The sequence below is a fragment of the Carassius gibelio genome, chromosome A15, assembly GCF_023724105.1.
Source record: "Carassius gibelio isolate Cgi1373 ecotype wild population from Czech Republic chromosome A15, carGib1.2-hapl.c, whole genome shotgun sequence".
In the NCBI taxonomy this organism is placed as follows: Eukaryota; Metazoa; Chordata; class Actinopteri; order Cypriniformes; family Cyprinidae; genus Carassius; species Carassius gibelio.
The window spans coordinates 26115448-26132443 of NC_068385.1; the positions used below are offsets into that span (position 1 = coordinate 26115448).

Sequence of the window (16996 nt, forward strand, 5' to 3'; positions counted from 1 at the left end):
TCTATTGTATTCATCATATACACCCCATCTCAGATGAGCCCATTCATGCACAAAAACTGTTCCTGCCAAAAAAAGAAAAAAGAAAGACTATATATATATATATATATATATATATATATATATATAGAGAGAGAGAGAGAGAGAGAGAGAGAGAGAGAGAGAGACTTTTCTCACCTCTCTTATTTCGTGATGTATAAATGTTGAAGGAAGATAAAACAACATTTACCTCTTGATCCATAAAGCTGAATAAAAGAGTCATTCAGGAGGTATTCTGGGGTGAAATGAATGTACTCGCCCTCAGCTCCACATTCTCCATATTGATTAGTGTAGGGTTCAACATCGTATGCTGGATTAGCATTATCAATTCTTATTTTGGCCTTCATTTCACATAGAAATTAAAACATCATATGCAAGTGTAGTTTTTTTTTTTTTTTAACATTAATATTTGGCATGCAAGATAAAATGCCATAATTCTCTTTACCTTTCCAAATGACTCTGTTCTTGCTTTGGTAAAGTTAATACCATTCCACTGAGGTGGGACTAGAATTGTAGCTTCTTTGAAATATACCTTTTTATTCAATGCATCATAAAGGGAAAACGACGCCTCAGTGACCATCTCCTGTCAGAAAGAATGTGAAAAGATAAAATGAGAAAAGACTTAAAATTTAAAACCATTTAATTACATTAAGTTAGTTAAATAGACAAAAAGTACACATTCACCTTGATTTTATCAATGAGCGTGTTATCCTGTGGTACTCTTGAACTGATTGCGATTATAACGTCAACATAGCCATTTCCATCTAGTTTGATTCCAGAGGAGGTGGATGACAGCAACATCCATAATAAGACAAACATCGCTCTTGAATCCATAGCTACAGATTTTAGAAGAACAGTAACTCCCAAACCGTTTTGAACTATGTCAAGTCAAAACGAGGGATATATATTATACTGACATGGACTGATGGTATTAATAACATTACTTTCAGGAACCAGGAAATCTAAAAAAAAAAAAAAAAAAAAATATTCACAGTGCCATAAGGCAGCATGTTTACTGCACTATTTTTATTCCTGTTTTGCATTGCATTATTTATAAATTTCCATGACGTCATCTCTGTCTGTATAGCCTAATCAACAAGGTATATTAATATTGAAGGAATAGTTCACCCAAAAAATAAAATTTGCTGAAAATGTACTCATCCTCAGGCTATCTAAGATGTAGATGAATTTGTTCCTTGATTGGGATAGATTTGGAAAAAGAAGTGAAGCGATAATTGTCTTAAAGATGGATTTGTTTCTTACAAACATGCAACTTTTCACTTCATCACAAGATGTTAATTGATGGACTGGAGTTATGTGGATCACTTGTGGATTATTGTGATGTTTTTATCTGTTGTTTGGACTCTCATTCTGATGGCACCCATTTGCCGCAGAAGATTCAGGGCTCCAGACTAACTTGAAAGCAGTGCCACTAAGTTCTACAGATATTGGCACCAAGAGCAGATTTGATATTGCTGGGGGTGATGTGTGGGAGTATTAAAATATAGCTAATTTAATCATAAAATTACTATTGTTTTGGAATTAATAAGTGCAGTTACTAATAATATTACATGATAATTTCTTGTTTATTTTTATTTATTGTTATTTGACAGTAAAGTACTAAGCTTGAGTTAAGACGTATACAAAATTGGATATAAATTATATTAATCTGCACTAGTCGTCACCTTTATTTATATAGTGCTTATACAATACAGATTGTGTCAAAGCAACTTTACAGTATTAAAGAGGAAAATAGTGTGTCAATAAATTCAAAAGGACGATAAAAAACACTTTCTCTGAGAAAAACAAAGAGATCCTTCTGGACCACGCCCAGGAGGAGGAGATTCCTCTGGTGCACTCCTGTTGCTTTTTGTTATTCTGCCAGAAACTTCATGCCAATAAATAAGAAATACTGCTGACTTGTGGATTTCCAGCGCTCTCTTGGAGGGCCATATATCACATCTGAAATTTGGAGGGCCATATATCACATACTTGCACGTATACATAAGAAACTCATAAGAACTTTTCAAGTTGAACAACTTTTACAAAGCATGTCATTAGCTCCGCCCAACAGGAAGTTTGTGTAAAATGCATTAAAACAGGGTTGTGAGATTTGATATACTCGTCCTAGGTTTTTCATCGGATTGCCACCAAACTCTGTCAACATTTTTGGCCATTGCGAGGCAATACATACAGGAAGTGTCAAATAACAAAAAACGTCAGGGGGTTTATTTGATTTATGAAGCTGATCAGATATATGTGACCATGATGAATGAAAGTCCCGTTTTTGTTTTGAATGTGGATTTTTTTTTTTTTTTCAAATCAGGCTGTGCATTATTGCGTACTACTTTGTCTACATGATGACAACATATTAAAGATGCTAAATTGCAAACAGATTTTGGATATCTTAAATGGTGTTGCCTTTGCGATTTATTCAATCAACATTAAAAATAAATTTTTTAATTTTCTTTAAAGTTCATTATTCAAACCCTTCAAAAGTTTTTATTTATTGAGAACAAGTTTATTTTCATGGATTCACAATGATCTATGGCTAAAATAAAATTAAAAACTATTACATAGTATATATTAACACTTTCATTGCTGTGTGCTGACCATTAGTATAAGTATAAAGTATAAAATAATTTATATAGCATTTATTTCTATGTAAAATAGTACATTTACTAGTAGGTAAAATGTGCAAATAAGTACTGGTTTAAATAATGGAAAAATTAATGAATAGTATAAACACAATGTATATGTATATCTAGGCCTATTTTTAAAACATGGTTGTGAAAATCTTTTGTTGCTGAGAATTATTTTTCTTTTCTTGGGTATTGTATTAGGTATTGTATTTGGATGCATATTTAGACATTATCAAAAAGATAAATTGCTGGATAATTTCATGTTCATAATCACCCTGGAGTGCTCAAAATTGTGAACATGAAAAGAAATATACTTCATAGATATTTTACTTAGAAGAATTTCTAGGAGTTCCAATAATTGTGTTCAACGTGTATTTGAGAAAAAAAAAAATCATAATGATATTTCCCCCCATTTTAAATTCTTATTATCCAATGAAAGGTAAGATTTGTGGGATTTAAAAAAAAAAATAATAATTTTTTAATCTTCACTTTGGGGATAAATAGGGCAGGCAGACACTCACGTAGCATACAAAGCAAATCAACATTAATAGCAGACAAGTAATATTGCAGAACACAGACTTTAAATACTGGGAATGTAACCAGGGAGAAACAGATACAGTGTGGAGTTAATTAATCAAAAACTATTGCAACTAATATACAAGTGGGACTCAGGGAAATGTGGAGGCAGAAACAAAGCCAAAAAAGAACATAACCATAACAGCTGTGTTTCGAATCATGCAGCAGAGTTTTGCTTAGAAATAAACTGGGTATTTTGGAAAAAGAATAAACATTGTTCTTTTACAAGTAACAATACAAATTAGGCTGAAAATCATTGAACTTAACCTTTAATAATGTTATTATATATGAATAATGAAAAGGTGTTTAACTGAACACAACTAGAGACTTGTTTAGTAAGATTTTAACAGAAACGTTTTTCACATTTTTATCATATAATTTATAACTTTTTAACTGCTGTAAATAGTGTTTGGTTGTTATTTATTTATTTTTTAATTTTGACTTGAATGTCGAAATAGCTGTCAGGAGGCATTGCAAATATCCGTCCAGTGAACAGACTTTGCATGAAAGGTGCTTTGGCTGCTTTTAGCAGATGTGCCATCATTGCTGGTGTTCGGTTGAGATAAGGACTGTGTGAAAGTTTAGAACTTTGTTTTGCATTATCTCAGTTTATTACGTCAACATTACAGAAGATCTGATTGCAAAACAAGCAGGAAAGAACATTCAAATTCATAAAGTCTCCAGTGGGGATTTCAGCAAAAATTACACTCACAAATCAATTGCCTATTTTTGGCTAGAACTGTTTTAGTTGCAGTCTGGGGGATATAATATAATATAATATAATATAATATAATATAATATAATATAATATAATATAATATAATATAATATAATATAATATAATATAATATAATATAATATTCACTTGGATGTGTACTACATAATCACAACGTTGATGTAAAAAACAGATTTCCATTGTTACAACCAACCCCACTGGTGTGAATAGTAATACTAGGTGTAGTAGTTCCCCATTGATTGTCGATTATTTTTCTGATTTTGCCTATTTTCTACATTTTATTTTGATTACTTTTAAGTTTGCACATTATTAAAATGTGTACACCTTATTCAACAATCCTATGAGAAGCAACACTAGGTACTCCGATGCACCATGTGGCAGTAAAGACGCCTTATCTAATGCTATTCAACCACAGGCGGGAGTAGAAATCGCACTAGGCAGCAAATGTTACCGTTTTCTGTTATAAATGTGTATTTTTCTACCAGGGGGCGCTTGGTGGCCCAATAAGCCACATCAATCATTGAGCTACAGCCAAATCTCAGAGTTTGTTTTGTCTCACGGTGACCATTTGTGTACCTAAATGAACAATAATAAAATGTACATTCAGTTCACAATCCTACATGATAAACCAAACATAAATCCGCTATAGTAATCCCTTTACGATAATTTACAAACGATCCAAAACAAATAATCGCAAACGACTGTCATTGGTCCATCCTCAACAGCGCTGTGAAAAGTAACGCTCGTCACATGACAACGCCGTCTACAGTACCAATTTCAATAACGCCGTGGGACAATAATTTACTCTAGTTAAACGAAACGTGCGATCCTTAAATTATGTTACATTTAAAACACACAGTTAACAGTCATAATAATTTTACACCCATCGTTTCTCAATGTGAAACGTCATTCGGCCCGTTAATCTCTGCCTGTCTTGGGTCTCATGTCTCATGCTAACGGCCGTTCTATCTGCTCGATTTATTTCTATGAGAAATCAAGAGGGAAAGGACTGAGTATGAAGTAAACAGATGTTCTCAGTGCCTTGATAACATTCAAAACCTTTCACAATCAAGAAGCACCTACATGTTTTTTCGCAGTCTGTCATCTGGCGAATTCAGCGCGTTTCGGCCGATGCGGAGGCGATTTCGATGAATCCCTGCTGCACTACAGTATGTGCAGGAGGCCTAGCGTTACAACTTAACAGGTCTGGTCTGTGTTATCTGTGAACGCTTTATGCTTATGGTGTTGAGGTTTATACTGAATGTCAGTTGACTGGATAATTACTAGGCCTAATAATGCATATATGTATAATCATGATTTGCGTTGTGGTACAAATGTCAGATTACTAGACAATAATGCTTCTCTTTGGTGTATTTTCTTAATAATGTTATGATTGAGAACCGTTTTATGATACAATTTAACATATAAGTGAATTAAATATCTAAATAAATATAACGTTTTAAATTTATTTAATATAAAATAAAAATAGAAAACTATTTTAATATATTGCAGTGATTATTATAAATTATTTATCAGTTTATTATTATTATTATTATTATTATTATTATTATTATTAAATGCATGTATATAATCTTATATCAGAAAACACTAACTCCCAGCAGCATCTCTTCTCTGATGATTTGTGTGCTGAGGTGACGGCGGGACAATAATGAAACAGCTGTGTCCAGAAGTAAAATGTATAAACCTTTAAAAATAGACCTGTTTTGAGCTCAGAAGCCATCCATTCACATTATTTCACTTTTCATTTTTTTTTTTAAATAATCATGTTTAACAGATAATTTTTTTTATTACCCATAATGCTATGCAGAAAATCCATAAATTAGAGAGCTGCCGCTGAGAAATTGTGCATAAAGAGATAGCAGGGAACGACCTCTCCCATGAATCACGTAATTAAGCCAGTCGCCCTACACTTTAATGTTACAGTTAAATGATGCGGTTTTTTTTTAGTGTTTTTTTTTTTTTTTTTTTTTTTTTTTTTTTTTTTTTTTTTTGCGTGTGTTTTTGGTGTAACTGAATATGTTGACATGCTTTAATGTAAAAAAAAAAAAAAAAAAAAAAAAAAAAAAAAAACATTATTTTTTAAAATACTGTACATTATTGTAGGTCCTCCATGCCCTGGCTTTCTCAAATGTATAGTTTTCTACAAAGTCCCTCCTTCTGACAAGCACAGCCTGCTCTGATTGGCCAAGTGACAGAAAAGGGCCAATCACACAGAATGTGTTTTTATGTTTAAAAATGCAAGACACATGGTATGTCAAGAAACTATGGAAAAGCAGTGCAGTGCAATGCAGAAATGTGTTTGATGTGAACAGCCCCTAATATTGTACATCGTAAAAATAATTTTACATCATAATGTCTTTTTTTGAATTCTCACTGTTATAATTACAGTAATGATTTGTAAATGCATTTAAAATTAGTAATAAGTGTCAGATAATCTGAATGATTTGTTTAATCTTCATTCTTTCTGAAGTGGGTTGCATGTTTAGGGGCCTCAAACAGGGAGGAGACCATGAACCTCAACGAGAAGAAGCCCAACAAGTGGTGGACTGAACCGGACACGTTTGCCATGCTGGCCCTCATAGAGCAGATGGGTCTGGTCCACGAGCTGGATAAGAAGCGTCAGCGCAACGAATCCCTCTTCCGACGCCTCAGGCTGAGTCTGGCAAAGCGGGGAATCCACTTCACCGTCACCCAGATCCGAAACCGCTGGAAGAGCCTCAAACACAAGTACCGTAAGATCAAACTGGCCAGCTACCGAAGTCCAGCCGCTCGCCTCTCTGCCGTCGAGTCTTTCCGCTACTTCCATATGCTGGATCACATGTTGGTGCGCAGACCGAAGGCGGGAGGCAGGGAGGACGACCTCGCAGATGCTCACGCCCTGCTAGGACGGTCACTCGTGGACCTGGAGGACCCTGCAGACAGTACTGGTTTCCATTGGCTTTTTTGCATGACTTGAAGTTATTTGTCTGTATGCACTGTATTAAAAGAGTAGATGATCTTAAAAGTCAAATATAACATACTCACCCTCATTCCAAACCTGTATGACTTTCTTCTGTGGAGCCCCAACTGAAAGGTTAGAATGATTTTTTATAAGTTATTCACTGATACCCTCCACCACAGCCCTCAAATCTCATTTCATTCACTTGTGTTTTAATATAGTGTGTCTTTGTAGTCAAATTCTAGGAAACACAGAAGAAAAAAGTCAAATTGGTTTTGAACTGATTGGTTGAATAACTTATTTTTGGTCAATGTCATCAAGATTTCCTCTAGATTCATTCCTTATAATGCAAGTCCAATTGAATTGTGATCACTGTACGCGATGAGGTTTTGTCCTGTCGATCTCCTCGTCCTCTTCCAGGTCCTTGGCTTGAAGGCCTACTCCCTAAATCTGAGCCTGAGAGCATGTCTTCTAAACTTGAACCTGATGTTGACGACAGTCTGAATCCAGATGACGTGGCTGGTCCTGAGCCGCCGAGCTGGCCTGTAGGACCAGATGAAGTTATGACCCTGGGCTTGTCAGGAGAATACCTCTATGCAGTGAAGACCGAGCCACCGTCCCTATGCACTCCCAACAGCACAGAAAGTACAAGAGACGCCATTGACTGCAGCCACAGTGATTTCCCAGGTGACGTACTGGTTCAGTTCTGTCTGGTACAACGACCAAAAGCAGCTCAGGAGTCACAGTTCTTCTTGTTTTATCCCAGCAGGAACGTCTGAAGAGACCAGCAGCCTCATCCTCCAGCAGCTCACCATCCTGAACCACCGGCTTGGAGAACAGCTGGCCGAGCAGAGAGCCTTCCACTGCAGCATGCTGGGAATGATGGATCGCCAGATCCAGGTCTTGGAGCAGCTCTCCAATTTCACCAGAAACCACCAATCCAAGTTTGAGACCCCAGACGTGGACTCTTCAGCCAGTCCAAGTGTCCACGAAGCTCAAACGCAGACTTTTGATCAACATCCCATGTTCCTCATGCCCAAAAGCGAACCAGCAGCTGCTCCTTGGAAGGTCTCTCTCTTGGAAGTCCACAAGAGGTCACCCTCTGAGTCGGGCAGTGACACTGAAACTCCTCAAGCCCTGGAAGGGTGCGAAGCAAACACCTCTAGCCCACCTTCTTTGGGGATTTCGCCCTCAACCAAGAACGCTGTTGTACAGAATGGATTGTGTAAGCACGATTGAGTGCTGCTTGTTCGGGACGTTACACATTCAGTAGGAACAACAAAAGTCTTTTGTTCTGTAGATGTTTCAGGAGGCGGCCTGATCCGAAACATCAACATATGCGTTTTTCAGTTTCATAGGAAAGTTTTCGGTGCTCTGATGTTTTAATCAGTAACACTCTTGAGAAATAGAACAATAGACTCATTATTTATTTGCTTTGGTTTGTTTACAAACTAACACTCGATGTGAAACTTAGATGATAAGTAACTTAACAGTGACGGTTTCAAAATTGCAGTTCGGACCAAGGTAGCTTTATGTCTGTAATCATCTTGCATTATCTGAAAAAAAAGTGGGTTACTGGGAAGCTTAAAGTTGTGTAAAATATCATTTCCCTCCAATTAGGTTTGGGACACACTTTAAGGCTGATTTTAAACAAATGAAGGTGTGTTATCATGAATTTCATCATCTAATCTGAACTAATATGTGGTTAAGTATGAATTTATAAGTCTGTTAATTTCAATAACTGCTTGCCTCTTATTATAAAGTAATATTTCACTGATATGTGTCATAGTATTTTTGACATGCAATCATTTAGGGTTGGGATGTAACATTACTCCAGCAATCTTACATTTATGTTAAGCTATGGGTATTGTGTCAAAATTTAACTCAGAAGTCATAAAGTGCTCAACATACTCAAGTGTAAGAAAAAATTTATAATTTTAACACGAAATCATATTTAAGTAGGGCAAACACTTTACACGGGATTTTCGAAATTGTCACAATATCCAAACTATAGGGGGCGAGTTCGATGTTTTAATTATTTAAAAATAAGCCTTCTATGCTCACGAGATGCTAATTTGATAAAAAAAAAAATACAGTAAAACTGTAATATTGTGAAATATCACTATAAACTCTTCAAATGAACTTTACAGTCGTTTGGGTCAGAGAAGAAATCTGCGGTCGTTAAACTCCATAACAGCAGGGGGCAGTATTAGTTGTGAGCATCAGCGCAACAAGACTGTTTTGTGTTTCTGGTTCTTTATAAATGTATTTTTATTGCATGCCTGAAGATACGCGCAAGGAGTAAGTGATTTAAATATGTGTTTATGCTAATGCCATATCATATTTAACATTAACAGACTGAGCAGGTTCCAGCTCTCTCGCTGTAGCTGCGCTAACATTAGCTGCTATCTTCACTTTAAACACACAGACAATGTCTACATAGGGATTGTAGTTTTACGAATCACATTAATATTTTAATATAAAGTTCCGATTGGAAAATACTTTTAGCATCAAGCTTGCAGGCGTCGTTTTTGACATTTAATGCACATCAACAACATACAGAAGACACTAAATTAAACCGCTTCTGTTAAGTTCTCGTGTATAAATATAAAAAACAATACAACACAAAAAATGTCCAAAGAGAACTAATACGCAAGAATATATATATATATATATATATATATATATATATATATATATATATATATATATATATATATATATATATATATAATATGTATGTATGTGTGTGTGTGTGTATAATTATTATTATTTTTTTCCTTCTACTCACTAGTACTGTTAGTACTGATTATTTGTTTATTTATTTATAAAAACTGATTCATTTACACGGATCCCAGCTTGAAAAACTTTGTATTAGACGGTTAAATTTAACATCACCAAGTGACACATTACACAACAAGTTGCCAAGATCTCTTTCTCATGTAGCATATTTATATGCCAGATGTAAAACACATGTAGTCACTTATAAATATTCACTAGTGCAAAAAGAGAGAGAGGAAGAGCCACTTTATTTTGTCTGCAGGCCTGAACGGGTTAAACACAGAAATGGTCATTTTCCAGATGTTTGAGGAACTTTCCTCTTTCAGATATGGCAGATGACGCTCTGTTTGGATTCCTCCACATGGAGATTGTTGCTCACGTGTACAAAGAACAGGCGACTCGGGAGGACATTGACAAGGTACCATCTTCAATTGTCCAGATATATTAATTTGTATATTTTTCCATGCATTAATTATGTTTTATCATAGCTTTTTTTCTCCCTCTCTTTTCCATGTACATCATGCTCTGATGCGTTTTCTTAAGGAGAGAGTGACGTGTGTCTCTACTCTAGAGTTGATGGGCTTCAGAGTTGGACAAGGACTGATTGAAAGGTATTCATATTTATTTACAGATTTCTTACTTTTTTTTTTGTAAGTATCCAGAGTTTCTAAACCTAACGATGGCCCGATTTTGCGTATGCTTTTGAGAAGGTTTACAAAAGACTGCCCCACTTTCAAAGATGACTTGGACATAATGAAGTTCCTGTGTAAAGACCTCTGGAGCACCATCTTCAAAAAACAAATCGACAACTTGAGGACGAACCATCAGGTCTGACTCTGAAAGTTCAGTTTTGTGTTTAATCAGCGGCAGTGCACTTGCAGAATTCAGCGTTATTGTCAGTTCTTCTCTCTGGCTTTGCTCTAGGGCACGTATGTTTTACAGGATAATAAATTTGCACTATTGACTCAGTTTTCCAGTGGAAAGCAATACATTGAAGAGGCCCCTAAAGTAAGAGTGATATTTAAGTTCATTTATATTATATTATTTTCTGAGATTTCTTTTACCCATATTGTTTTATACCATGAGAAATGAAATATTAGTATATCTAAGTTTGATCTCTGCAGTACTTGGCCTTTTCCTGTGGGTTGATTCGAGGAGCTCTGTCGAATCTGGGTTTGGAGAGCGTTGTCACTGCAGAGCTTTCTTTAATGCCATCATGTGAGTTTATGCCATTTAGCTCTTATTGCTAACTAACTGATATATATATGATCAGTTGATCAATATATAAAATAGTCTACTTATTTATTTATTTTTTTTGCTACATGATATTTAAAAAAAATATTTGGGGCATTAATGACAAACATATACATAAAGGTAAAATGAGATTTGACCTTTTTTTCTTTTTCTTTCTATAGGCAAATTCCAGGTTGTAGTTCAGAAACTCTAGGATGGACTAAACAAGCTCTGACCAACAATGGTTCTTGAGTTAAAACATTGTGAATGTGAATTACATGGAGCTAGATTTTAAATGTTTACAACATTAATTTTGATATAATGCTGTTTGCAGTTTCAAGGTACATTTTTCACAGTTTTTTCCTCCATATCACTTAAATTCAGAGACTGGACCTGTTTGGAAATATTCTGAATGTCGTATTCTACCTCGACACCACTTATTGAAGACTAAATTGCTGTCACTGATAACCATGGGAACATATTTTCATAAACGTGACATTTTTTAACTTTTTAATATTTTGTAACCTCACTACTCAACATGTTTTTGTCCACGTTTTTTATACTCCTTTGGCTGGATAAGAAAATAAAAAATGTAGGTGCTCAAATGAGATTGATATGTTTTTTTTTTTTTTTTCTTGTGAAATAAAATTATTTATTTATATTTGGGACCGTTAATATCTGTAGTTAACTCAGCCCAGTTATCTAAAGCCATCATTTAGTATGGACACATCTGATTTATTGTTTGGAAAAATACATATTTTGAGAATCATCGAAAAAAAAATATATGGATTCTGTAAAAACAGCTATTTTTAGTTTTAGAAACATTTATGGTTTGGGTATGTTGGATAAATTGAGGTATATCTCTTAAAGCAACACTGTGTAACTTTTTCTTTATTCAATATTTATAGCCTGAGTCGTCACTGCTGCGGTGTAACACTTACCTGCGTGATTTGCCATGGACGTAAACTGGAAGTAGTTCCGGTTAGAATGTTCTTCCGCGGGATGTGTGCAGTTCTGTTTTTTAACCGCTAGAGCGCCAAAAGGGAAATGGTGAAGTTTTGCAGAAACACATTCTTGATTTCACCAGAAGAGGGCAACCTTTGTCAAGCGGACACATTTTATGAAAGCACACACAAACATAATATTTGATCATGAAAGTTTCATTTGTATGATCTTGTACAAGCTTTAACTTAAGCGTTAACTTAAGCTTTGTTTTAATAGCTGGTACAGGTTTTCTCTCTCTCTATGCATTTTCATTGTTATATTGTAGTAATTGCATTTTTAATATTTATTTGCATTCTGAACAAATATTTACTGTATGCATATACTACACACACACATAATTATTGTAAATACGAAAATATTTGTTCAGAATACAAATACTTAAAATGCAGTTACGGCTATGTAACAATGAAATTGCATGCATTGCATGTTTCTTGACACCACTCTAATGTATACTGAATCATTATTATCATTATTTTGGCACAGAAACCTTACTCAAACTAATTTCGTATTAGAATAACAAAAACAAATCGAATAATCTTAGCACAGTTTAAAATGATTTATGAACAGTTTAAGAATCCTATATATTTATTTGAGAGTAAACATCTCTACCGAGGTAGAAATCAAATATTAATGAATTCAGCATAAAAACAAAGAATCTGCCACCAATCTTCACATGATGCCGAATCATCAAAGAAAAAAAAAAAGGGCATTTTTTTGTGATAATTGTTGCAGAATTATCGCAGAAGTCAATATGTCAGCAACACAAAACACAACTAATGTTTTTTTCTCTGTTTGTAAATGCCAGACTGTTATTGCGTAGCTCATTTGCGTTTCTCTCTCTTTTGCTGTCAGATGTAGTGTGTAAGGTCATGCGCTCTTCTTCTCTCGTTTATACGTCCCAAAAGCCTGCTTCTGCTGCTATGAGAAACAAACAAAAAGTGGCGTGCTTAAATGGAGGGCCCACATAAAGAAGTTTAGCAAGGCTTCCCCAGTGAGAGGCCATTCAGGAGCTCTCTTTTGTGCAGCAGCTTTCCTTTGCTGCTGGTGGGGGTGAAGAAACAGCCAGCTGTCTCCCTTCTCCTGTGCTGTCATGAAAGGGTTCGTGGAAGGCCCAGACGAGAGAGTCTGCAGCTGAGTCTAACGAAGGCCGACTTCAAACACCTGTCCCGCAGCAAACATCCTACACGTACACATTTCTCCTCACTTTCACCCTGTTTGGCTGGCTTTTGGCCCAACAGACGGTCTGTTGGTCTTTTAGGTCGGTCTTGCCTTCTGCAGTGTTGCTGTTTTATAGAGTAGCATTCATTTGTTTATTAGGCTACACTATACTTTCTGAAGATTAAAACAAAGATTATTGGAGTATGTTTTACAGTTTTTCTATAAAAGTTCATGTTTAATTTAGTGCGTTACTTGTCGTTTCTTTGTAATTATTGATTTTACTAGTCATTTCTGAGTGAAAATCGTTTTTTTGTTCCGTGTATATGTGTTCTCTTTCAGAACTCTTTCATAAAATATTGCTGAATTTGAAAAAAAAAAAAAGATACAATTTAAACATTTAAGACCACTAAGATGTTTTGCATTGTTTTCGTTAATTTCGTGATAATTACTTTTCCTCCCCAAATATTTATTACTGTAATGTAGGCTAAAAAAAAAATCACAGTAAAGTTAATAGTACATTATCATGTCAAAGTTGTATTATTATTATTATTTATTACAAAGTAGTAGTAGTATTTTTAAATAGACCCCAAAAAACTATGACTCTAATGAAAAGCAGGAATTTAAATATTTATAATATTATATTTCAGTGTATGATATTTTTAACTAAAGGTAGTGGCTAAAATAAATAAGTGCAATGTTTAAAAATATATAAAATAATACTTTGGAAAGAAACAGGATGACTTCAGTAATTATTATTATTATTATTTATATTATTATTATTTTTAATAAGGGGCCTGGCTAAAAAATTACAGAACAATATAAAAAGTAATAAATCATTGTAATGTTGAAAAAATCTATATACTCTATACATTGTTAATAACAAACAATATTTTATAAATAAAATATATAAAATAATATATTTAAAAATATATTTATTTATTTTAAATAAAGGGCATGGTGATGTATTTTAAGGGTGTTTTTATTGTTATTGTCTTATGGAAGGCAGATTCCTCTGTTAGTGATGTGCCCATCTGCCAGATGCATGTCAAATGCAAAATGCATGCTGCTTTGAAATACCTGCTGTAAAAGCTGGTATGCATTTCTTTGGTTAACTTGCATTAATATCTCGCAGAGGATCATATTAATGATAAACTGCACCGGGACATCAGCGCAGACACTCCTCTTCGCATCCTGTGTGTTTTCGTCTGTGCTGCGGGGGATTGATGGAACTGTGGGAACTCGAGCCACAGCTGCTCCATCAATGCAGCAGGAGGAACACGAAATCCCAGCACAACACTCAATGGTTTAAGTGTGATGCCTTCACAAGCCTGTTCATTAAACCCTATTCAGTGTACTGTGCTGGAATTGAGGAAGAGTGTAAGATCAGCCGTGGTGTCAATCAGAAAACACTGTGGTCTTTAGGGTCATTTAATGAGGCGGTGTATTATGTTTTGTAAAGATTTATACAGGCATACACAACCAGTTAAATGTTTGGGTGGATGTACTCTTTCTGTATTATTACTTTTGTTGATCCTGCTGCTCTTGTTGTTATTGTTCGTTATGATGATGATGAGAATGATATTTAAAATGTTAGTAAATTATCAAACTACGAAATAACACATACTAAATTATTTAGTGACTAAAAATGTAATAAAATAAAAGCTTAAATAATATATATATATATATATATATATATATATATATATATATATATATATATATATATATATATATATATATATATATATAATTATTATTATTATTATTGTTATTATATTTATTATTATTCTTCATCAAAGTGTGATGATATTGGAATTCCCATGCCGAAAAAAAAAACAATAATAACATATTTCATATTGTACACAATGTGTAAACAGCACTGTGAAAGTACAAATACAAAAGTAAATACATTTAAATGTTTACAAATTTTAAATAATGTTAAAATAAAATGTAAATATTTTATAGAACTAATAAAAATAAAAATAAATAACTGTACTTATATTCATATTCATATTCATAAGGATGTTTTTAAGCAGTTCTGGAGTTCACAAATAAAATAATAAAATAAAGCATAATAAAACCTTTATATTGTACATGCTGTACACATTTAGCACTTATGGCTGTGAAATAAAAACTAAAAATAGAAAAAAAATTATATATATATATATATATATATATATATATATATATATATATATATATATATATATATATATATATATATATATATATATATGTACTCTGACACACTGAAGTGTTTCCACATTTTAGAGTCATGATGTTATGGTATCAGAGCACTGTTTAACATCTTGATTGACAAGAAAAATGGGCAAAAACATTCCCCCTTTTGTCTTCTCCATAAATTGGCAAGATTTCCAGCAGGACGAATCCCAGACGTGGACCTGGGGTTGAGGGGGTGGGAAATATGCTTTTAAAAGTGGCAAACAATAACTTTTTCATTTGCAACTCTTATTTCAAAAGGGAACCAGGCAGCAGTCTCTTTGTAAAAGAGAGAGAAAGTGGGCCACAATGCCGGGATATCTGTGGAGTCTTTCTTTTCACTATGCTGAAAGGATTACGCTTTTAAAAAGAAAGAGAAAAAACGAAAGACCTGTACCTAATCACTTCCCCTGGTAATTCCTCGGCTTGATTAGAAGAGGGACAGAGGGATATCAAGAGGATTTGAGAGGAAAGGCACTGCTACCTGAGGTCTGTGTGCGTCCAGTTGATTATGTACAAGATTTGAGGTGATGGGCAGCTAACTGTGAAGTGAATGTTTACTGCATTGGTTCAGCATTTCATAAGATTTTCTTATTTTCATGACACCAAATGAAACATGATGTCCTCCCTGATTATTGTTCATTGTTGACCTATTATGTTTTAAACAGTTCAATGTTAAAGGAATAGCTCACTGAAAAAAGATAATTTGTTTCTTCATCAGAGCAGTAATACTTTACTATACTGTAAGATACAGTACATTCATAATAAATCACATAAGTTTGAAATAATTTTGCCCGTTTATCCTTGCGTTGTTGTAAATTGTTATAGTATAAAATCACTTCTTTATCTTTTCACTACGACTACTTTGAAGTACTTACTAAATAGACAACTTACATTTTATTGCATACGCAAAATGAGAAATGTTCAATAGAAGTGCACAACCCTCATAATAAGATACTTTAGCTTATCCGTCTCCGTTTACCTAATGAAATGCTGTGTCAGTGGTAATCCGTTCATTCAACCTTCTCAGCTGATTCATTCTGTGTCACACTGCTGGGGTCGGATAGCATCCATTCTTAAAATAAAATAAAAGAATGTCCCCTTTGTCCATCTCTACCCAATCTGCCCCCCCACTTCTTCTGCCACATCATCCCATTTGGCTTCTTCAGGACATTTGTGCATTTGTGTAGTGATGGACGGTCTGATAGACAGTGCTTTTGCCTCGCTGGCTCTTCTATGAACAGTCTGCATTGCGCTGAACCTTTTGTCCAGTGTCTCGCTGCGTTCCTCCAGTTCTAATTGAATCAACAGGGTTGCTGTTACGAGGAGCATTGAGGCAAGGGGGTCTCTCAGAGGGCAAAGGACGGGTCAGGACCTCTGATCCCAGCGCCGTAGCTACTGGGCACGGCCAACTAGTGTCAAACTTTGGGCACTGGGATGAATTAGCACTGTGTTTGTAATGAGTCCCAGCTGGAGCATTGTAAAGGAGACTTCTTATTCATCTGTTGCAGGCAACTTGCAAGCCGTACACTCACGCATGACAGCCGTTCTTATCAAGAACTCTTCGTAAGAGAGCATTCTTCACTTTAATCAGACAGTTTGAAGAGATTTGTGACAATAGCATGCACATGTGTTGATTCTCCAAGAGTA

The 16996-nt window shown here is 34.6% G+C and overlaps 2 protein-coding genes across 5 annotated transcripts; both read left to right on the plus strand.

Annotated features, from left to right (window-relative positions):
* Window positions 1-4942: 4942 nt before the first annotated feature.
* Window positions 4943-8726, plus strand: LOC128029457 (uncharacterized). 2 transcript variants are annotated; one of them, XM_052617254.1, is made up of 4 exons: window positions 4943-5194; window positions 6482-6932; window positions 7370-7636; window positions 7716-8726. In XM_052617254.1, exons 2-4 carry the CDS (start codon window positions 6521-6523, stop codon window positions 8186-8188), a joined length of 1152 nt encoding a protein of 383 aa, XP_052473214.1. In that variant the 5' UTR covers window positions 4943-5194; window positions 6482-6520; the 3' UTR covers window positions 8189-8726. The 2 variants fall into 2 exon arrangements, with proteins under 2 accessions (XP_052473214.1, XP_052473215.1); XM_052617255.1 differs by having other exon boundaries at window positions 4948-5194; window positions 7719-8726.
* A 449-nt stretch (window positions 8727-9175) lies between these two features.
* On the plus strand, window positions 9176-11568 carry LOC128029458 (trafficking protein particle complex subunit 6b). 3 transcript variants are annotated; one of them, XR_008187395.1, is made up of 7 exons: window positions 9176-9250; window positions 10057-10148; window positions 10274-10341; window positions 10441-10558; window positions 10655-10738; window positions 10841-10948; window positions 11146-11568. XR_008187395.1 is itself a non-coding variant. In XM_052617256.1 (7 exons), exons 2-7 carry the CDS (start codon window positions 10059-10061, stop codon window positions 11175-11177), a joined length of 486 nt encoding a protein of 161 aa, XP_052473216.1. In that variant the 5' UTR covers window positions 9176-9250; window positions 10057-10058; the 3' UTR covers window positions 11178-11568. The 3 variants fall into 3 exon arrangements, 2 of the variants coding, with proteins under 2 accessions (XP_052473216.1, XP_052473217.1); XM_052617256.1 differs by having other exon boundaries at window positions 10855-10948; XM_052617257.1 differs by having other exon boundaries at window positions 10277-10341; window positions 10855-10948.
* The last annotated feature ends 5428 nt before the right edge of the window (window positions 11569-16996 follow it).